The sequence below is a fragment of the Anopheles gambiae genome, chromosome 2 (genome assembly GCF_943734735.2).
Source record: "Anopheles gambiae chromosome 2, idAnoGambNW_F1_1, whole genome shotgun sequence".
NCBI lineage: Eukaryota > Metazoa > Arthropoda > Insecta > Diptera > Culicidae > Anopheles > Anopheles gambiae.
The window spans coordinates 111,148,258-111,171,365 of NC_064601.1; the positions used below are offsets into that span (position 1 = coordinate 111,148,258).

The 23,108-nt window shown below is 45.9% G+C and overlaps 1 protein-coding gene and 1 long non-coding RNA gene across 12 annotated transcripts in view; one reads left to right on the forward strand and one right to left on the reverse strand.

The window, feature by feature from the left end:
* The window catches only part of LOC1270015 (sodium channel protein 60E), a 127,260-nt gene that overhangs the window by 91,325 nt on the left and 12,827 nt on the right, over positions 1-23,108 (forward strand). For 5 of the 11 annotated variants that reach the window (XM_061644114.1, XM_061644123.1, XM_061644118.1 and 2 more), the window contains exons 5-25: positions 9,656-9,864; positions 10,902-11,122; positions 11,213-11,319; positions 11,398-11,480; positions 11,562-11,653; positions 12,779-12,906; positions 14,012-14,146; positions 14,250-14,444; positions 14,513-14,756; positions 15,098-15,249; positions 15,585-15,855; positions 15,977-16,068; positions 16,517-16,642; positions 16,704-16,874; positions 16,955-17,148; positions 17,232-17,334; positions 17,406-17,534; positions 18,841-18,852; positions 19,277-19,648; positions 19,752-21,972; positions 22,051-22,225. In XM_061644114.1, coding sequence (XP_061500098.1) covers positions 9,656-9,864; positions 10,902-11,122; positions 11,213-11,319; positions 11,398-11,480; positions 11,562-11,653; positions 12,779-12,906; positions 14,012-14,146; positions 14,250-14,444; positions 14,513-14,756; positions 15,098-15,249; positions 15,585-15,855; positions 15,977-16,068; positions 16,517-16,642; positions 16,704-16,874; positions 16,955-17,148; positions 17,232-17,334; positions 17,406-17,534; positions 18,841-18,852; positions 19,277-19,648; positions 19,752-21,972; positions 22,051-22,225 — 5,432 coding nt within the window. The remainder of the gene's footprint in view (positions 1-9,655; positions 9,865-10,901; positions 11,123-11,212; positions 11,320-11,397; positions 11,481-11,561; positions 11,654-12,778; positions 12,907-14,011; positions 14,147-14,249; positions 14,445-14,512; positions 14,757-15,097; positions 15,250-15,584; positions 15,856-15,976; positions 16,069-16,516; positions 16,643-16,703; positions 16,875-16,954; positions 17,149-17,231; positions 17,335-17,405; positions 17,535-18,840; positions 18,853-19,276; positions 19,649-19,751; positions 21,973-22,050; positions 22,226-23,108) is intronic. The other 6 variants (XM_061644117.1, XM_061644119.1, XM_061644121.1 and 3 more) reach the window with 4 other exon arrangements.
* On the reverse strand, positions 7,851-8,847 carry LOC4576546 (uncharacterized). Its single transcript, XR_009764631.1, has 3 exons — positions 8,708-8,847; positions 8,236-8,309; positions 7,851-8,142 (listed from the first exon to the last, which is right to left on the reverse strand). It is a non-coding gene; the product is annotated as an uncharacterized LOC4576546 (long non-coding RNA).

A 23,108-nucleotide genomic window follows, 5' to 3' on the forward strand; every position in this document is an offset into this window, starting at 1 on the left:
TGTTAATGAATGCCAATAGAAGAGATGCAACAAAGTTGACATAGCATTGAATTCATATAAAACTGTATCGCCGTCTACACTAGCATTTGCAACTCACTGCTATAAAATTCGTCCCATAATCTACGGTTATGGCGAGAGATGTAATCATATAGATAAAAGGTACGGGTTACTCTGTGCGGTATTCCCCAGTAGAGATTTACCATATTGAGCCGGTCGCACTGAAACACATGGGACACTGTCTCTGCCCGAACACATAGCCCGCATGCAATCGTCCGCCTCAGCCACTTACACTAAGTAATGCCCTAGACAACACTGGTGGTCAAACCTCCTCCAACAGCAAAATCCAACAACAACAACACACATCCTTAACGCGCGCCACCAACGGATTATGAATAAGTTAGTGCAAGCGCGATGTTCGCGCGATCGTGTGGGTAGCTTATTTCAATATTACCATACCACCCATACACATACAGTGGTTCACGCACACCAACAACACATTGCTTTGCTTTTCCACACGCTCGCACATCACTCATCGATTATGGTGTGATCCGTGCGAGGGGGCCAATTGGGGGTCGTTTCCGGGCCACACACACACACATCCACCCACCGAAAAAAACGTGGCAAAATCATGCTATCGTGTGCAATCCAAAACCAAACGAAGTGCGTGAAACACGCAAACCGTGGTTCCTGAACGTCCAGCGGCCACAGGTCACATAGTTATCACACACACACACACGCAAACACACCGGGGCCAACAAACGGCCATCAACGTGGTGTTAGGTTGCCATTGGATTGTGCCATTTATTGCCACCGAAGCGCAGGGAGGGTGTCCATGCATCGGTGGACGGTGGTGCAAAACCGAGCCGCGAGGTGTTGTTGTTGTTGCTCTTCTTCCCTTTTGCGGTTCGCTAACCCAATCGATTGCGACAGTCACCGGGCGGCAAACGCTCGGGACCTACGCAGGGCCACCGAAAAGTTCCTTCCATCACGATTGTTCAATATTGGACGGCAAACCAGGCAAAGGTCCTGCGCTCGCAGAATGTTGTTAATCGATTGCGCCGAAAGGACATTTTCAGGTTCGATTTTCCGGCACCGGCGGCCGGCAGAGCGGACGGCCGGCCTGTGCGAACGTGACCTCGTTTTCCCTTCGGTGCGTGCGGGTACTAATTTTGAACGGTTCGTAGAGTTCGTACTGGAAGCGTTGCTACCGTACACTGAAGGCGGATAGCGCCTAAAACCGAGTCTAACGAGACAGTGCACGCAGTGGCCGATCAATGCTTGAGACCGGTTTTGAAGGATGATGCGAATTTTGGGAGAGTATTTGTGGGGTCCGCTCGTATAATTGGAAGAATAAATAGAGAATTATGCGAATTGATTCCATGATTCAGTGCAATGAAATACTTTGAAATAGCAAAACTGCTACCAAGCAAATGGTTCTGCTATTGTCCTCTCAGCAGGAAGTGATTCACGAATTTCGATTCGTGAAAGCATTCAAAAGCACACAATTGAAAGCCCGGAAGCTGTGCACAATTGTGCATTGAGTTGAGTTGAGATTGATGGCTCTCCAATCCTCTCCAATCCTCAGGCTGCCTGTTGACCAGTGCGTGTATAGAAACTGTTTAATAGTGTTGTCTCTGCAAGCGCAATCCCATGGTGTCATGGTAAGCGCTCGGTCCGGTATAAAGTTGGTAGTGGAATCAAATCTCATTCGGATCGATTCGTTTACGAATAGGAAAAAATCCATTTCGAATCGTATAAGAAAATGAAAAGCGCTCTGACAGACGATGGCCTTCTTTCCTTGGTTGGTGCTTTGGCTGGCGCCTACTTGTCCTCACTTAAACCACAAGGCTCTTCCCCCCCGTGTACCGCCACAGTAAATTATGGCTATCCAAATCCAATTTCCACGTGGTGTCCAAACCCTTCAAAGGGATTTGGCTAAAGCCTTTTGAGCAACAAAGCCTCTTACACTGCCAGCAGCCCTCTCATCATCACTACTAGCCACTGGTTAGGCAATGCTAGTGCTACAAATCATCATTTTCTCTTCACCTTTCTCCTCCACGTCCGTTTGAATTCGCGCTGTCTGGAAGGAAACGATAATTTATCTTTCGATTTCTACACGCTCGTTTTGGCGCAAGAAGATGAGTAGGACACGCAGTGGGTGTGTTGGACAAAGCGTTACACAATTCCAGTCCTGTTTTTACTTTACCCATTTTAAGGGAAAGTAAATACAAAACTTTTTAGACCTTCTAGGGTTGATTTTTCATTCCGAGGTCTGTCTGTTACGCCCCCCAATCACGGTCCAAACTTGCTGCGAAGGAAGCAGCGCACGTTGGCGCAAATTTTGCAACACACAGCAAATAATCATTTGCGAACCAACCAGAAACCCTCCCGCTTAGAAATAAAACACCGAAACAAACGCGCTCCTCCTTAATTACATATCTCCTATTCAAACAACCGCGACCGTCCGACCGACGGAACCGCCAACTGGTGGCAGAGAGCTGGAAAACTTAACAGTTTCGGCTCGCTCTCTTTTTTTCGGTCCCATCACGCTTTTTTTCCTCCACCTATCTCGATTTCGCTTATTTTAATTTCATCAACATCCTCAGCTTGTTTTTCCCCTTCTCTCTCACCGGGAAGTTCGCGCGGCTTTACTTTCACCGCTGGCGAAACGGTGCTTTCGCCCGTGCTGTTGCTCTCCTGGTGCAAGCAACGCGAACGAGCGCGCCCGACGACGACGAGACGCAGCACTTACTCGGTGGGGGCAATTCCTTCGCCCGGCCGCTGCTGGCTAATGTCGGATTACCGCCAATGCGGCATTACAATGCGGAAAATGGTGTGTGCGCGGCGATTTCCACTCGATCATGCCGGCAAGCAGTAACCTTTTGCCTGGTGGTCGCGGCGTCCTCTCCCAAACCGCACCTCGGCACGTTTTCTTTTTAATCCAAAATGAAGCGCGATGGAAAAGAAGGGTGTGTTGGTGGAAAAAATAAAAGAGCGAGCGGTAGAGAGAGAGAGAGAGAGAGAGAAAAAGTGGAAAGATATGAAACACGCTAGACAGAAGTAAAATAAAAAAGAAAAAGTCAGCTTTTACACCACTCATACGAACACAGAGCTATGCTTTAATGGTGTAGGGTAGAGACAAATGAGCAGCCGGTAAGACAGCAAGCAAAGGAATGACCGATAGTGGGCAAAACAGTGATAAAATAAAACGACAGACTATATATTTTACGATAATTTTTCCAACCAATAATGCAGGGGCAGGAGGCAAACACAAAAAGACAAAACGCAAATTGAAACTCGCGCAAACACCGCAAACGCCAGTGAAATGCTGTGCAACATTGTGGTCCTGCTGCGTACGTTGCTCCCGCCCAGCACTATGACTGTGCTGCGAGAGAGTGTGTGCTGCGGAACAGACGCAACACTACAGAACTACTAACTCCCACCTCCGTTGAAAGCTCAACCGTTTTCAGCCAATTCTGCCGCGTGTAATAGCTACTACACGCTAAGCTTTCGCATTTGGCAGCATGTAACAGGCAGCGTTGTAATACGTATGCGCACACCACCAACACACAAAGCGCCATTTTCGATGTGGAAAAACGCCGGTCGACTCTGGTGACGATTAATTTTTAATTTATAGCCTTTTTATTTGTGCGTCCGGCGTGCTTTTGTGCTGGAGCGAACCTTTTTCAGGCGGTTTGTTGTTGGGTTGGTAGCGTAAGCGTAATTGATTGAACAAATCGGGTTTTTTTTAATTCAATTCTTGGAACTCTGGAAGTTACAGAAAGTAAAAGTTTATGGTATTGAAAGAGAGAATAGATTTAAGAGAATTAGCATAGTGTTTGTGAATTTGGTAGCTTATGCGAAAGCTTCTTTTGATAGCCACATGGCCATTTTACTGTGTTTTATCATAAAAAAGGTAATAATGACATGATAATGACCTCTGTAATGACATTTTCTTACACAGTACGAATGTGTTCTGATACAACAATCCACAAGTGGACACAAACACCAACTCAGCTTTCCAACTCATCGTCGGTTTACTGGAGCAAGATGTGAAAGACACAATATTTCCTCCAGAAAATATTTCGTTTTTTTAGAGCACAATAATGGTTCATGACATCCCCCAACAAACAATAAACGACAGAATCGCGCCATCAGTTCCATCGGAAAGCATGTGCTCTCTCTGCCTACGCCACAACCAAACGGTGTCCACCAAACGCCGTGATACGTGCTCCCCGTTGTGTATGATCCAGTAATTAATGGTTGGTAGCAAAGTTGGCGCACGAATGACGCTACCATTTCGCTGTCGCGATGATTATGGTCCGACAATGTCTCTCGGCAACGGCAAAGCACCACCTTTTGCCAACTTTATATCGTGTTCCGGCGGTGACCTTTCAGCCGGCACTCGGGCGAAAAGGAATCATTCCGCTGGCAGAGAGAAGTGCGATTAAGTTCAACAATGTGTTCTTCTCGCCACCGAATTCGCAGCGCAAGAAGACAAGCACAAAACCACATTGTCGAACTTTCTACTTGAACGATTAAATCCAGCCAAAGAGAAATGAAAACGAAAGAATTAAACAAAAAACAACTGTCCACAAACTGTCGTCTACTGAGTGGCACACAAGCATTTGGGGAAGGTAATTTAAAAATGCTTGCTTGCTCCCGCACCTCCGTCAAGACACACGCCGCCACGTGGAAGGACGCGCTCGAAGTCTCGCCCCTCATGAGATACGAAAAAGAGATTGCTTTTCCGTCATTTCTCACGGGATATCGCATCTTTCTTCTGCTGCTGGCAGCGCAGGGTCATTTAATCTTGCTCCACCAGTGTCAACCAAGCACAACCCACACAAGTACGAATAACACGCGTGGTCAAGATGGTGTGTGGTCATCGCCGGCCAAGTGGATTAGCAAAGTTTGGGACACAATTTTTTGTTGGGTTTCGTTAACTTATTTCCAACGTAGAAATAAATAAAAAGAAAGGAAAGTTTCGCAACGCAACGGCAGAGCAGTTTTGGAGTATGGTGAAAGGTGAGACGATGGAGCTTCTATTTGGCGAGTGAAATCTGTTTTGTTCAGTTGAAATTGAAGTCGGCGAGAAATTGCGCACCTACCGCTGGGTTGTATTGGAATCTATTCTTTACAACGTTTTAGGAAAAAGAAAGAATACGTTCTTCTGGACTTGAAAAGATAGAGAAAGTAATGCCATTTAGCGATTTGCTGGTTCCTGTTATTTACTGGTTCAACCACAGAATCGGTAATACTGAACTATTACTTAATACTAACCGTCAACTTACTCTAGCTTCTTCTCTGCGTTAAAGTGATGGATGAGATGATTGATACTACGTTTGTTGTTTCGTCCCGAAGTCGAAGGGCAAATTAATTCATGGAATCGATAATATATCAATATACCGCTTTCCCATCAATGCCACTTGTTGACCAACGACTTTGTGGCCCACTTTCGGCCGTCCGCACTGTGTCTGCTCCTCCAAAAATCCCCATCCCAAATCCGTCCAGGTCGTCATCTGGCGGGAAAAGTACTTCCCTTTCCTATAAAAAAAAAACGCCAACACGCTTAGCGTACCACTGGCCACACTCCTGTACAAACAGCAAGAGGGGCAGGCAGGGCACAGGCAATAATATGCTTGTTTAGGATGTCGGATGTTGCAAGAGAGCGCGGGCAGAAGGGACGGCAGCACGTTAGTTGTTTTTGTCTCTTCCCCCATTTGCCAGTCAATAATTTGTCCATACGTCATTTCACTGGCTTTCGACGAAGGCAATCCCACCCAAAAGCCAGCAACTGACTGAGCTTCGGGTGCCAACGACATGGATAATTACCCTCGGCCAGCGTGCTGGCTGGCACACAATGTTTCGATGAAGCTAATGTCCTGAAGGGAGGCGGCAGACAGTGAAACGACATGGAGAGGAGGGATACGACGCGATGCTTCCCATCCCTCAGGTAATTCCGTTTGTTTCCGCTTCCTTTTACGATGTTCTGCAATGGATGATGTTATCCGCTCGATGCTGGAAGATCAAAAAGAGTATGTTATGTGTGCTTAGGATGTGTGTCCCAGGAAGTAGTGAAGATGGTCGTTTGGCGCCGTGCAGCAAGTGTAGCATTAATTCTTCCTCCCTACCGAGAAAGGCGATGCCTAAATCTACTCCAAGATGAAGACGATCGCGTGGGCACGAGCACGGTTCGATTCCGCCTGGCCTAGTAAGGGACATTAAGAGTATGTCAATATTAATGAAGTGCAAATTGAGAAGCTTGACCAGCGGTGTAGATGGTGTGTGGAGTGGTTTCTCTGCGAAGTTAATTCAGTTCACGGGGAGACCGCCGGCCACAGCAAGCACACTGTTGGAACTTTCGTTTGCTTTTTCGGGGCAGACGGCAGAAGGACCCGCTTGAGATGAGCAAAATTAATTACTGCAGAATGTGTTGGCTTCATAGAAATCTTTCGCGCAGAATACGTTCCTCACATTGCTCCCTGTTTTTTTTTTCTCGGAAGCATAAAAGATAGATCAAGTTTTTCTTTTCGTTAGTGCCCGGATTACATTAAGGTTTCCGTAAGTAATGGTTTCCCAGAAAAGCCATTTAAAGAAACGGCCAAACAAAACGTTTTCGAGAATAGGAAAAAGACAGGCTTCCCATGAGCCGATTTGAGTATCATGATGCTTGATCAATATTCACTACGTTGGTGGAGCGGTGGTAGTGGCCTCAAACACCTCAAATGAGTCTCAAGTATATTGCAGTAATAATAGAATGGGCCGAGGCATGATGCATCATTTTCCTACACAGCACGTGGTACACGGTGCTACGTGTGAATTTATGTTTCCCATATGCCGCAGGTAATATTCGCCGAAAGCACTTGAACGCATTATTTCCCTCTCACGCTATTATAATAATGCGGATTTTTGCTTTTCGACTACTTTATACTGATAGAACTAGAGTTTAAATGAAACACGTATTTTGAGTTCACTAGACTTTTCTGCTAAAATAATGATATCGCTGTTAGTGTGAATATTGAAGAGATTCAAATAAGCAGTTTGAATTTCAACCTAATTACTTCTGAAGTCAAATATCGATCAATTCCTGTTGGGATTTGGGTTGGGTACCTATTTGAGTGGTTGCTTACGTTGAAATTTATGATAAAGTGACAACATTTAAAAAGCCGAAAATAAATCGTTTACGGGAAAACTTCCAAGCATGGCATATTGCCTGTACAAAATGACGATTATGTGGTATTCTTAGCCCTATTTTAATCCATAACTGTTATGGAATGGTTTCATAGCATCACCAAACGCGATAGAGATCCCCACCACGAGATCCAAAACCAGCAGCACATGTAACATCACCAAAAACGAGTTAATATGCTGTCAGTCCGTCTCGTGCTCAATTCACAATCTCAGGTTAGCCATTACGCTCTAGATGGGAACAAATTAAACAAAAAGCAATTGGTATTATATCTGTAATAAGTTAACCTTCACATATTGCAATCGACCCTACCTAACTAGGGCATGTACTTGAGTTTGAAGTGACCCTAGCATGAACTATGTTGGATAAATTTGATACACTTGCACGTTTCAGGTTTGTGGCGGAGTTCTTTGCGAAATCATAAATAAGGAACCTGATTTGTTTTCCTAACCGAAACTCTGACAATACCAATTTGCTGTAAAAGCCTAATCTTAACCCTTCACTGCCTTTTAATCTCTTCTAACGTGCTTTTCGTCCTATCCACAACCTTTCACGCAAATTCGACACCACTTACCATGCTTTCAACCACACAACATTCGTTTCTTTCGCCACCTTCTCTCTCTCAGCCTTCCTGGCCAGACAGCAAACACACTGCAAGTTATTTTAGTGTTTTATGTTATTCAATATTCTACCGGTTCCATCGTCCCCGAAAGCACATTGTCCGCTCATGACGGCTTTATTCGGGAATCGAATGTTACACTCGGTTTTCCAAAATGCAGACGGCTTGAGCAAACACACCGCGCGTCTATGGCAGCATGATAATGAACAGATTTTCGCTACACATTCTCCGCATACAACACGACGGCGTCTGGAATGATGCTAACCCCGTGGTCCGACTTCCCCGGTAATCGAGGTCCTCCGCACAGCTTTCGGTAGAGAGGTGGTACCGGCTATTGGAGAAGGAAATGGGGAAATCATCGAACAAGGAATTAGTTTTCATTACTGGCGAGACGCGACATATCGGTGCGGCGTAGATTACTTACCCGGGGGTTTACTTGGATCTCGCACGCATCTTCCTGCGCTTACGCTTCAACCTCCGCATACGCTTCTTACGCCACTGTGAAGGAAAAGAAAGACCGGAGGATGTTGGTGGTTAGAATCGGCGGCGGTCAAAATGTGCTACGGGATCGATCGAAAAAGGTGCGGCAGTCGGCAGAGATTGTGAAAATAACTCAACAGCAGCTGCGGAAATGCTAAGATTTTAACACGTTTCATTTTGCACAACGAATTTGTCGTTCTTCAAACAAACGCAGGTTCTTTGATCACGCCAACACACTTGGTAGCAAAAACACACATGTGCTTTCCACCGAACATGAGACGCCGCAAACGCAAACCTTGATTTCTATTGAATATTAGCTAAATTATCACTTATTTATCGCTTCGCGTTTGATTATATTCACAATCTCTTGACTTTTCACAGCAATTTCCACTTGTACACCAGAACTGTGCCAATACCTTAGCTCTCATTTTTCACGGCAGCAAAAGACGATTTACGTCCGCACTGCACGAATTGATTGGATGAAAGAGGAAGTTTTCTGGCGGAAGTTGAGCTTGTAGGCTTCGTTGTCAGCTCGATCCCTGAACACGCGCACTGTAGACGTATCGGAACGGTAGCTCCGGAGCATTCGCTATCCAAGAGATGTGTTGCGTTCCGAATGGTCAACATTTTCGATTCTGGTTTTGTATGTTTTGTTGTGGTTATAAAAATATCATTATAAATTGGTTATGATATTGAGTTGGAAATTATGTTTTCATTTTTGTTGATTTCAATAATCTCATTTCTTCCTTTATGCAATCGATAGTGTTGTGTTAATTTTATATTTACAAGAAGAGCTACATTCCATGAGATTCTTCTTTCGAATCTTTGATTTTGTTTTGCATTAAAATTGATGTTTTTCGTTTTCATTCATATTTTGATCTAAAAATTGCGATTTGAAATAATTTTATTTTTATGTTCCTTTGTTGACGTTTGCCCATCACTATGCTTTCTTCTTGTTCCGGAAGCTGGCGTTCCCATTTGACATGTGCGGCGAGCGAAACGCTGTTCCGGCGAAAATTTGTCATGCGCACTGGGCGAAACAGAACACGTTGCACAGTGGCGGAAGTGACGGTTTTTTTGTCCAATATTGAATTCAAAATTTGAATATCAGAAAATCGATAGTTTTCCATCTCTACCAAATTGCACATGTAACTAAAAATTAAAAATTTAAATTTCATGCAACTCGCTGCATTTTAAAAATTTAATTTATTTGTAATATAATAAAATACAAATTATCCACCTGGAATAGGAAAAATAATATTAATAAAAATAAATAATAGATATTCTATTTCGGTTATTTTATAACTTTACAAACATTTTAGTAACGTTTCTTCCTTCTTCCCTCTCATCCCCTGTTGTTTCAGACCTTCTGCGTGGTGTCGAAGCGCTTTCGGAAGAACTACATCCATCGGTTCACGGGCACGAAAAGTTTGTTCTGTTTCACCCCGTGGAGCCCGACCCGACGTGCCTGCGTCTACTTGGCGACCAATCAGTTTTTTGACTACTTCGTCATGGCCACCATTCTGTTCAACTGCATCTTCCTAGCGATGTCGGAAACGATCGAGGAAGCAGAGTAAGCGCCACGAACACTCATTTCTATGCTTCTTTTATTTTCACAAAAATACACACACAAAAAAATATCCCTTCACCCAATGCGGGAGATGAATTGCATGGGGAACCGCGCTCGGACAATGACTTTTCTCGCCTGTTCCCTAAAATGGGGTGGCGGTTAGCAAATTTATCATCCGTTCTTTTCGAATCTAGGACATCCAACCCATAACCCGTGTCGTGTGTCATCGACCAACCCAACCGGCGGCAGCAATAGCAGCAAGTCAAATTTTATGAATGGAAATAAATGACATGCTCCGAATGTGGGTACCGAAAAGCTCATCATGATCATTCCCTGCTCGAATGGTGCAAATTATTTTAATGGAGTCTCCAGTACACGAGCGATTCGGACAACTCCAACTCCCGATAAGAATTCTTGCTACGCGGTACACTGATCTCTCTCTGCGAGACATATTACTACTTTACCGTCTGACGGTTCATCCGTTGTTTCTTTGGCTATTGGATATTGGAGGATTGAGGATGATGGTGTCTTGTCGGCAAGTTGAAATTACTTTGTCAAGACCATAAAGCAGGGAAGTGATTGTGCATGCATTCCCAATTCTCGAAGAACCTTACCCGTCTGCGTTCTCTGGTACGCCATCGAGGACGCACCAGCACTGGGAGCGAGCGCAAGGTGCAACTTGGCGAAGCGAAACGTGCTTTGAATTTATTTTTACGACCGCTATTACTCTTGATACACGGGCTCTGCAGTGTATGTGTTTCGTGTGTTTCATTCATCCAAGAAAAATGGGGTACAAAAAAAAAGAGAAAAGATAATCGAAAAGAAATGCACCAGTTTTTTTCTTTGTTATGATGAGGACGATGTACAATGGGTCCGAACTTTATTACGAACTAATCTTTATGCAAAAAGGAGTCAAGAGGACCAAGAGAGCGATCCCTACCTACCCGCCATTTCATCTCCCTAATGTGGCACTAATGATCTTGTTGAAAGTAGATACAAAAAATCCCTGCAAATTACTCCTATTTCCTATCTCGTTTCAGGTATATATTTTTAGCAATTTACACATCCGAGATGATAATCAAAATGATAGCTAAGGGTTTTATACTAAATAAGTATACATATTTACGCAATCCATGGAACTGGCTGGATTTTGTAGTGATAACCAGCGGGTACGCAACGATAGCCTTAGATGTCGGCAATCTGGCCGGTTTGCGAACGTTTCGTGTCCTGCGAGCGCTCAAGACGGTCTCCATAATGCCGGGTAGGTGGTCGTTGTCTGATGTTGACCCAAACAACCGGCGTTGCAGCAAACTGTATGAGCATTAATATTCCTGTTTTTTTGTTCCTGCAGGTTTAAAAACTATCATCAACGCATTGCTGCACTCCTTCAAGCAGCTGGCGGAGGTCATGACGTTGACCATCTTCTGCCTAATGGTGTTCGCGCTGTTTGCTCTTCAGGTATAGTTTAAATAAAAGTGATAAATTAAACAATTACTATTTAATTTAAGCTTTTTTTTCTTCTTTCCAAACATCTAGGTCTACATGGGCGAGCTGCGAAACAAGTGTGTCAAAAATCTTCCAAGCGACTTGACGAACGTTACCCACGAGGATTGGTACATGTGAGTAGCTGGGCTTTGCAGTACACTAACAACACAAGAAAGGATGATGTTTTGATTGCGTTTCTATTTTCGCCCTACCAGGTGGGTAAACGATACACAGAATTGGATCGTCGACGAGGATGATATGCCGATGCTGTGCGGAAATCTGACCGGAGCGCGTCATTGTCCACCAGGTGAGGGTCATTTTGAGGGAGAGAGAGAGTGTGTACTAATGTTGTGCAAATGTCACAAACGGTATCGATTATATCAGTGGGGATTGGATTGGAGTAGAAGCGGGTATTATAATTTCAGAATAAATGGGGAATAATTCTCATTGGCTGCATCCACTCGAGTTTCCCATTATGTGTCCAAGAGCTGCTTTTCCAAGCTCTGAAACACTCGGTGTCACCAATGCTTCAAGGTCGAACTAAATAGTAAATCGAATTACAGACAGAGAGAACTCCCTTCTCAGGGATATGTTAACATCGTAACGAAATCAATCAAATCTCTCTAATTCGTCCCGGGTTGGCTACCGACGCTTTAGCTACTGATGGAAATGGAAATGTGAAGCATGTCGATCTCTCGGGACCGTTACTCTAGCATGTGTGTATGTTGAATTAAGAAAGATTGAAAATGCAAAACATCCATCCAAGGCTCGTTCCGGTCCCTTGCTCGCTTGTACAAATAAATCGCCTACTAACAGGTATGCATCTAGGACACACACACAAACTCCAAAAGGAGCAGATGGTAAACGGATCAATGGAATTGACATTTTGGCACCATGGTTTGATGCCGGGTGGTGGTTACCATCGTTGTTGCAGCTAATCCCAGGGATGCTTCGGGTGCTCCACAGCTCCACAGAGTGGAATGAATGTTTACGATTATTTATTGAAAATTTGTTCCGACAGTATGCACACACAGCCATGGCAGAGGAACGGTAATGCTCCGGCACAACTCCGGGATGTAGTATGTGAGGTTCGCTATCTCCCCGTAGCCGTATTGTGATTAGGAGCAGGAGCCAAGAGCTCCAGTTGAGCATACCGAGGATGCATTATGCACTACGTACGAACTTTACATAATCCATCCCGGCAGTTGGGGTTTATCGTTCGGTGTGTGTGTGTGTGTGTGTCTTGGAAGGCTGCACGTGCCTTATCGAGCTTTATTGTGTTTCCACATCAGATGAAGCCGTTCGATTTTGCCCACGACAGGGAGGAAATTAGGGTTGGGTTGGGTTGGGTTAGGTGGGGCGATTTATACGACGACACATTTTCAATTTGTACCTATTTGTTCTGTTTGCGCATACATCCTTCCACTTACAGAGTACACCTGTCTCTGCATCGGCGAGAATCCGAACCATGGCTACACCAACTTCGACAACTTTATGTGGTCGATGCTGACCACCTTCCAGCTGATTACGCTCGACTACTGGGAGAATGTATATAATATGGTAAGTAACGGTGTAGAAGGTGGAATAACCTTCTTTTGTTGCAGGATTTTAAAGGATTTGGACGGTTGGGCGGTTTGCTTCGGTTCATTGAAGTCTTTGTGATTTCTGTTTAGAGTTGTTTTCCCTACCCTAAAAAGACGTTGAAAAGAATGTTTCCAACGGTGTACGGTTTCTACACAATTTCCACGCTCGTAAGAAAAACCCTCAAACACCTCCTCCCTGCTGGGTGAAAAGTTTCCACTGCAATGAAACAGCTGCAAATAAATCGCAGCCTAACGAAACGGCATTGTGGTTTTGGCAAGCCAGCGGAAAGCTAAAACAACCCCACACACACACGGATGATCGATTCCCGGGGGTGAAATTTATTTCACTCAATGCATCAACACAACCACTCCCACTCTCAACCCATACTAACGCTCCATCATCATCATCACCGTCAAGCCCGAAGGCTTAAACACCACCAACCGAGTGTTTTATTTTACATCTTCCTTCATGGGTCCTTTTTTCGTCTGTGACTGGCTTTATGGTGGAAAGCTTGTGTGTTGCTTTTTCCCCTGTTTTTTCATCAATTTAAACAAATAAAAATGCGGGCTTCACATGGCTTTCCCTCTCCAACATTATGCTCAATTCTAACGGCATCTCAGGCATGCCGGGAGGAGATTGTATAGAATCAATTTGTCTCGCTGTTTCCCCAAGCTTTCCCGTGTGTGCGGCCGTGGTGATGGTGTGGTGTGGTGGACCATTAATCTTTTCGCCCTTTGTGCTTAACTTTTCCCCCTGTACACGTCGTCTTGCTCTCTCCACACACAGCCCGTATACAGTCGAATAAGGTTGGATGTGTTTTTTCGGGTTGTTTTATGTTTCAGTTTTCAATTGTGTGGTTTCCGTTTGATGGGAGTTGATTCTTTCCACCATAATCATTGACGTTTTAAAGCAGCTGGTTTGTTTGTTTTTTTTTTTTTGTAGAATTATGGTTTAGAAAAAGGTTGCTAAATAAAAAGTAACAATTTTATTGGTTTTCTCTCCCCACGATGCTCTACCAATTGGGTTGGTTGTAATCATAATCACACTTGCTTCTTTTTCTGGTTCCTTCCCTACCCCCCAGGTCCTGGCCACGTGCGGTCCCATGAGCGTGTCATTTTTCACCGTGGTTGTGTTTTTCGGTTCCTTCTATTTGATTAATCTAATGCTGGCCGTCGTGGCGCTGAGCTACGAAGAGGAAGCCGAGATTACGCAGGAGGTAAGTGGGAAAAATGGCAGCTAGGAATAAAAAACCAAAAAAAGCCTCATAACACGAAGGGTCAATCATGTAAATCACCTTTCCCGCAATGGTTGCAACACAGGAGCGGCGCAAGGATCTGATCGATCATCGGGACGATTCCACGTTCAGCTTCGATCCGGCCAGCCTGAACGTGAAGCAGCTCAGCAAGCAGCAGCGCAAAAAGATTGATGCCCGCAAGGGCGTCCTGCTGGCGTCCTACTCGCGCAAAAAGACGCGCCGAAGGAAAAAGGGCAAGGAGGGCAACGGGAACGGTCACGTGAGTTGTCTTTTACGTCCTTCTTCTTTAGCTTTCAGTGGTTTAATGTACGCCTCTTACGCTTCCAGAGCAAAAGTCGCTCGGTAACGCCAAGTCCAACGCCCAGCCCGCGGCACAGTATCGTGCGGCCGCAAGCATTGGCCGTACAGCGGACGAAGGGCATCCTGACCGTGGCACCACCTCCCGTGGTACAGCAACAGCCACTGCCACAGTCAACGCAACCCCTGCAGCAGCAACAGCAGCAGCAGCAGCAACAGCCGCAACAACAAACGCAACAGCAGCAACAAAACAATAACACGCTGCATCCACTGGGTAAGAATCGGTTGCGATATCTTCATCTAAAGCTCATATTCATTGAGAAGAAGAGAATATTGTGTTACAACAAAAGAAATGTGTCTTTGGGGGTAATCCTTAGTAACTCGGATCACCAAAAGCTATTGCCGATAAGAAGCAATCAATCATCATTAATAAATACATCAATCTTCGATGCGAAGTGTACGGGGAGGATAAGATTCATAAAAGCACCAAAAAAAATCCACTAAATAAGTCACTTCCACTTCTGGTGTGATTTATTACATTCAGTTCAGACCTCTCCAAGATGAGGGGAGACTGTGAAACCAATCTTATCCATTTCAATGTTCCGCCACACACAGGTCCGAACTATCGGGGTCAGCTACTGTTGTCCAGCCGGCAGGGAAGTTCCAATGCGAGCGAGGGAGGCGCCAACCGGGAATCCTCGCTGGACGATTCCGGCGTGGTGGACGACCACGAGGAGCAGGACGTGACCGGTGATCCGGGCGAGCAGGTTTGTATGGTTTCGGTTTCATGGAAAAGTTCAGTGGACACAGTTTTCACACATTCCACACTGTCGTGTGATATATTCTTCGTATCTCTTTAAATTGATTTGTTTGCCCGTTGGGTATTTCAAGAGTTTGTTTGGTGGTTGGAAATGCAGATAGCATCACATTTCTCCTCGTTTGGTTCTAATTGGAACCATTCTTTGTGGTCTACTTCACACGTGTCTCTCTCTCTCTACTTTCAAACCGTTTAAGCGTCCTTAATATTTCATCCATGCTCATGTGCTCGCTTCGATGATTGCTCCTTTAATTGTTGCTTTCCATTGTCTTGGCCTTCCTGCAGCATCACAAACCCCTGCACCCGATGTCCCAGCTGGCGGCACAACATCAGGCCCCTTCCGTGGTTCAGCAACCGCTACCACAGTCCCAGCTGTCGCTCCCACTGCAGCCGCATCTGCAGCCGCAGCAGCAACGGGAGGTAACGCCCGTCACGCTTGCGCTGTCCCCGAGGGAGGTTAGGATAATAAAGTGTAACGGCAATCTGGCGAAACTCAAGCAGCAGAACGTGTACGGTGGTCTCCATCCGGAGTACTTATCTCAAATTGTTGTACTAGGTAAGAGTGGTGCCTGGTCGGTTCCCAGCGAACTGGGAGTTGGTGGTTTGACCTTTGCTACACTGATTGTGTGTATGTTTTTCTTTGTTTTCATTTTCTACCATTCATTCCCAAAATGGAGAAGACGATCTTCCTGATAGAAATTGTGATAGCTGTGTTCAATGTTGCATCGATTACGAAGGATGGTTGCAGTTTCAAAATTGTTTATATAAGGTAGGATATTAAAGCGACGTGCGTATTGAGTCGCGGAGTGAGTCAGTGAGTGAAATTTTTGTTGTGAAAGTGATAATACGAGTTGTTTTGACTCATTTACGGTTTAGCTCTTTGCAGTGATTAGCAACTCACTCAAAGTGAATCACATAATGGTTGAAATGATTAAATCCAACATGAATTAACCCTCGAGTAGGCATATAACTTCACACCGACTATTGACTCACTCAAAGGGAAATAAATGATGTGTGAGTTCTTCGAGAACTATCTATATTTTAAGGATTCAGCTCTCCACATATAAGATATTGAATCAAAGGCTTAACTCACCTAACTCACTCACTCTGAATCAGCTCACAGCTCCTGAGTCGTTATTATCATCACTTGAGAGCAATTATGGCGATCAGCATTATTAAACTGCTTTTTAATATCTGTTCTTTCTCTCCCTTATCAGATTGTTAAAGATCCGTTGTTTGAGCTAGGTATCACACTATGTATTGTTTTAAATACAATGTTTTTAGCACTAGAACACCACGGGATGAACGCAAACGTGCGCGATGCGTTGGATATTGGCAATAAGGTGACCGATCAAGGCCGATGAGTTTAAAGTGCACAACCTGCTAACAACCGATTTTTTGCAGGTTTTTACATCCATTTTTACTCTAGAATGTATACTGAAGGTGATGGCACTGTCGAAGGATTTTTTCCTGTGCGGTTGGAACATATTCGATCTGATCATCGTCTCGGTTAGCTTGCTCGATCTGATCTTCGAGCTGATAGAGGGACTGACGGTGTTACGAGGTTTAAGATTGGTAAGACGCTTCTCGCTACATCTTCCCCACTATACCTTTCGATGTGACATTGGGTTTATTCTTTTTTTAACCTTCCACAGTTACGGGTACTGAAACTAGCACAATCATGGACCACGATGAAGGTCCTGCTAAGTATTATCATATCGACAATAGGTGCTTTAGGTAATCTTACCTTCGTGTTGGTGATTGTTATCTATATTTTTGCTGTTATCGGCATGCAGTTGTTCTCGAAGGACTACACTCCGGACAAGTTTGCACCGGATCCGGTGCCAAGGTATGTGCGGGGTTAACTTAGGAACGTGTTGAAACCATTAAGAACTAATCCACTCTATCTGTATATCTGCCTTTCGCTTGTAGATGGAACTTCAACGATTTTTTTCACTCATTTATGATGATTTTTCGCATTCTTTGCGGCGAGTGGATTGAACCACTGTGGGACTGTATGCGTGCAGAGGAGAAGGTACAGGCAGGCGGACATGCTCGGTCCGTGGGATTCCTATATCTAACCCTCACAAACATCCCTATTCACAGGAAGGAGCATCGTCATGCTTTGCCATCTTCCTGCCGGCGCTTGTCATGGGCAACTTTATGGTGCTGAACTTGTTCTTGGCCTTGTTGCTCAACAGCTTCAATTCGGAGGAGTTAAAGTCGAAAAAGGAGGTAAGAGTGCGGTGCACTGACGGTGATCATTTCATACGCGATCATCATTGACCATCATGCTCATGCTCTCTCATGAGTGTATGTGTGTTTTTGTGTGTGTTGGACTTCCATTGATCTCATCGCATCATTAGGTGTATGTTAGTTGCGTGTCCTTAGAAATGTGTCTGTATGTATGTATGTGTGTGTGTGTGGGTGTATGTGTGAATATATGTGTTAGTGTATGTACCCCTGAATGTATAGTGCCTAATAGGATCGTCTGAAACGTTCCATAACCTCATGATCATTCATCAATGTACACTACTAGACACACGGAATTAAAATAAAATGTCAATTTGCAAATACAACAGTACAATAGTGCCTAAACCACTTAAGACGACACACTACTCAACTCTGTAATTTTGAAGGCTTGATCGCACACAAAACGTTTTCGTCCAAACCAAATGGCATGTGTCGATCAGCAGCAGGAACAAGAAAACATGCAAAGAAATGCCACAAAAAATGTTTGTTAAATTAATTAGTCTAAGACATTAGGAAAGATATTCAAGAATCAAATACACACTGCAGAAGACACATGCTTTGTTTTGAAGCATATTTTGTACACCACCGAACATCAGACTTCATTCCACGCACTCACTCACAGCCATCATCACCATCACACTTCGCCAAATACGCCCGAGCCACCTCATCCGTATCATCCGAATGAAGTACTAAATTCGATCTAACCGTTATCAACTTATGTGTGTATATATGTCTTTCTCCTTTCTTCAAAATTCGTCCCTCCAAATAATCAACTCTACTGCCCGACCAACTTCTACTTCTTCTCCCAATTCCTGTGGATGGTTCCAAAACCTAACTGAACATTACTAAAACGAAACATTCAATACAACCCCACCTGTGCGCAATGTTATTGTGCAACCATTCGCTGCAAATGTCTGGACACTCACACTATCTTTACCCATCAACCGCTCATCCCAAACCCTTTCCTGTGTGTTGCCTGCTGATTGTTTTAACTGTGCAAATGTCCATTCCATTCACGAAACCCCTTTTTCTGCGAACTCTACTGCTCCTACTGTTGCTACTACCTCTTTATCTCTACTATTCTCCACCACAACTGTTCAACCGACATCAACAAACAACAAAAAACTACTACTTCTACTACCTTCTGTACTGCGATCACCACCTTCTTTCCATACACACACAACCAAACAACCCGTACGTCACTGTGTATGCGTTGCACGTTTTTCCTTGCATCCGCGTGCCACAACCATCCCGCGTGTGTGTGTGTTGTGATTTCAATGTGAAATAGAGTTTCGAGCAGGTAAATCCCAAAATTCCAACACCACCTCTAAACACCACCAAATTTGACGTTAGCAGCACGAGAGCCGATTCTTTAGCAGTAGTTTGTAGGGATTTTGTTTACTTCTGTATTTATGTTTCTGTAAGATTGTTAGATGAATTAAATGTATATTACGATTGCGGGAAAAAATAGTTCACTTGCGGTAGACAATGTTGTAAATAGTCTTATGGTTTTTGTTATGTTAGATACTTGATACATTAGTCTTAGATACTTGATACATGACAGAATTGTAGATAGTTGACGCTCTTGCAGAAGCACTAGTTTGCACCTTTAAATAGTAACAGTTCCAGTTCCAAAACAACATTGACTTGTCATGTTCAAAGAATCGTTGAATCTAACTCTATCTTTCCAATCCTGCACTCAACTCAACTCGCGCAATGTGCAGGAAGTGGGCGAGGACTCCAAACTGGCCCGCAGCTTCGAGCGTATACGTTCGATTGTGCGCAAGAAGCGCAACGCCAACAAGGAGAAGAACGACAACTACGCCAACACCAAGCTCGAGCAGCTAGTGAACGAGATCGTGATCAAGCAGCGGGAGGAAAAGAAGAAGCACAAGCAGACGGTACTGGAGCTGCAGCCGCTGCCAGCCTCCCAGCTATCGCTTCCAGCAGCAGACCTGCAGTCGGCGGAACCGCAGCAACAGCAGCAGAAGTACATGAGCCTGCCAAAAGAGCTGGTGCCGCCAGTGGACTACCGCATCCCGGGCGGACCAATCTATAGCCAAAGCTATCAGGTAGAGGATCAGCCTCAAGTTGTTGTAAGCATGTGCCTGTGATCGGTGTTTATTGGGATGCCTAGAATACGAGCTACCTCTCATGAACTCTGTGGTCTAACTCTGTTTGAATTTCACACTTTTGCAGGAATCACTGAATCGGCCTGTCTCGGGATCGGACTTTTGCTATGACATTCCACTGAAAGATCGACCCCTGCGCACGATCTCCGGCAGTCAGGAAACGGTGTCGCAGATGGACGATCAGGCGTTGCCCCGTGACGACCACCACCAGCAGTCGGCACACCCTGGTGGTCCACCGCAGATAACCGAGGTAGAGCGCAAGATTCTGCACCAGATGTCTTCCGGGTTTGGGACGCAGCAGAGCAAAGACGAACCGATCGGACCACTCGGGGTGGGGGATTCGAGGGACGCCGGGTTTGATCCGAACGACCGCTCGATACACATTGCTGACACGGCCCAACCGTACGACGAGGCGTACCTGCAGTACCAGAAGTCGCTGCTAAACCGATCGCCCAGCTACCGCAAATCGCTGGACAAGATCTCGTCTAAGACGTCCAGTGCCAGCTCGTCCCTAGCGCACTCGCTGGCTGCCAAATGCCACTCGCCGCTCATGCAGGAGGTGCTAAATGCCGGCTCAACCTATCTTAGGAACAGTAACATTTCGCTCATTCAAACGCCAACCCCGGTAGTAGTGTCTAGGCGGGAAGATAATCATTTTTTAGTCGCGGATAGGATGAGCCAGCCGGCTTCGATCGGGCTACCGTCGGCAACGCAGTCGCCGCTGATGGGTGGTGCCGGTGGGGCCGTATCCGCCCATCAGAGGTCACCGAGTACGAGCAGCAGTCTGCGGAAGGCAATTGCCGCAGCTAATCGGCTGTCGGACCACTCGCTCAACACGCTCTCGATCGATCACGACGAGCTGATCAACCAGATGAACCTGAAGGACGAGCTGCTGAACTGCGAGCAGAAGGAGCTGTTCCAGTTCCTGAACGACGAGATCGACGGTAGCAACAACTATTTCAGCGAAACGGTCGGGTTTAGCAGTGCGATCGTGGATGCGGACACGGAGAGCTTGCTGCTGAACTCGCGCAAGGATGACGTGATCTACTCGCCCGATCGGAAGATCTCGAACGGGAGTTTGAAGTCGAATCTGAGCAGTATCTCGAACTCGATCTTCCAAGCGTTGGAGTGCCGACGGGGTGGTAGCATTAGCAGCGCGACCGTGGACAGTAGCAAGCCGCATTTCGCTGTGCACGGCCCGGTCACGGCACGTCCCACGATCGCGATCGACAATGGGAGCTTGCAGTCGCGCCGGGACAGCGAGGATAAGGAGCCGCTGGTGAAGGCGTCCGAGTTTGACGAGATCATACACAGCTTCGAGACGGAACTGAAGAGCTTAAAGTCGCTTTCGCTGGGTCGTAGTCAGTCGCAGACGGATCAGGCATCGCCGGAGCGCGAGCGGCGCAACTCGGACAGCTGCCCGGGAAGGTCCCCGCTGCTGGAAGAGGTCGTAAAACTGCGACGCCCAAAGTCGAGCACGGTGTATCGGGGGTCTGAGGGTGTGAATGCCGCTCCTGCTGGTGTTCACGGTGGTGGGGCGAATCGAAGCAGTGGGAGTAGTAGTGGAAGCGGTTGTACCGATCAATCGGATGCCAGTGGGCAGCAACAGCGCAGTGAAGCGTCCAAGCGACGCAGCCTGGAAAAGCAGCGTAACATCACGGACGAGGAGTTCAACATGGGGTTCGAGATCAAGAAGCTGTGCGATCAGCTGCAGGCACCGTTCGCGGCGGCCGGTACCGGTGCCTCGCACGAGCACCATAGCCCACAAAGTGCCAACGGTGTCGTGAGCCTCGGGACGACGACGGCTGGGGGGACGATCAGCACCATACCGATCGTGTTCCGGCGCAAGAACGACTTCCACAGCAGCTTCGATCGCATCAAGCGGCTGAGCTTGATCGAGCGTGTTGAGGAGGCAAAAGATGAAGAGGAACATCAGACCCAGCCACTGCCGAAGGTGTCGAGCGAGAAGTTGCCGCGCAAGCATCTCTCCAAGGATCGGCTGGAAACGTTATCGCTCAAGAGTAGCTACAGCGTGGAAAACACGAACCAGGCGCTAATGGAAGGCACTCGGCAGCTTGGGATCAGCATTCAGGAGTTTCAGCGAACGATTGGCCAGGAGGCGGGATCGGTACCGGCGGGAGCGGATACGGCACCCGGAGACCAGACGGCCGAGAAGAAAGCACCACTGAAGAAGACGGTCACGTATGGTGACACTTCCCGGCAGGACAGTACGCAGCATCCCACACCGAAGCGAACGCCCTACAAATCGTACGACTCGGATGCGCCACGTGAGTGTAGTTATGGCAAGTGTGGAGATGCCATGGATTTGGACTTAAAACGCTGTTTTCCTTCTCCTCTTCTTACAGTGAATCTAGCGGGAAAGCCTTGGCACTGTCTGGTTTCTTACGTGGACGACATCACCGTCGGTGGTCGTCGGAACTCGCAAGGCGTCTACGAGGATCCAATGGCTTTCCCCAGTTTCGGGCGGCGCAAGGCGCCCAAGATACCGCAAGATTGCTTCCCCCAAAAGTGCTACGAAAAGTGAGTAGCGCCTCCCCGCGTTCTACGTTCCACTGTGTGGTCCACTACAACCCGATTTGTTTTCCGATGTTGAGATGATCGTGTAGTGGTCCCGGAATGTGGTTCTATGTGTGTTTTTGTGTCTCTGTGTGTGTCTGTCTATTCACCTGTCGTGTGTGTGTGTGATTTTTGTATATTTGTTTTATGTGTATTCTATTTATCTGTGAATGTGTTAATCAATCTTCTAATCACTTTCAGACATACACACACTACACGTCCATCACTAACCAACCTCTTTTGCAACATCTTGTCGTACACCACCTATTACCTGTTATTTGTTTCTGTATTCTCGCAATTATGTTCATGTTGTTCACCATTTTTTAAAATTACTTTTTGATTGTTCAAATCATTTCAAGGTCCAATCAGCCACCTTACCTTCGGTGCATTTTGGTTTACTAATTTTTCTACTCCAAAAACTCTTTCCAAAACTGTACGATGGAAAAACGCACGTGTGTTTTTTCGCACCAACATTTCGACAACATTTTTCCACATACGTTTTCCAGCGCTCACGAGATGCGAGAGTGTATGCGCATGTTGTGATCTGAGTGAGGGTACAGAGCAAGATTCGATGGAAAATCGTAGCTGCACCTTCGAGGAGCAACGTTCGGTTTGGCTCGCACGGTACCGCACCTTCGTTTTCTCTCCGTTTGTTTTACTGGTGCACGAAAGAGCAAAAACAAACAATGGCTTGGGGTGGATCACGCTGAGGGTGTTTGAGTTTGTCTCACTCTCTGTCTCTCTGTGCGTATGTGTGTGACTGTGGATGTGTGGATGGGAGTGTGAGTGTGTGTGCGGAAGCTTTTTTTTTCATTCCATTCGCTTCATTCATTGTGCATGTTTTCTT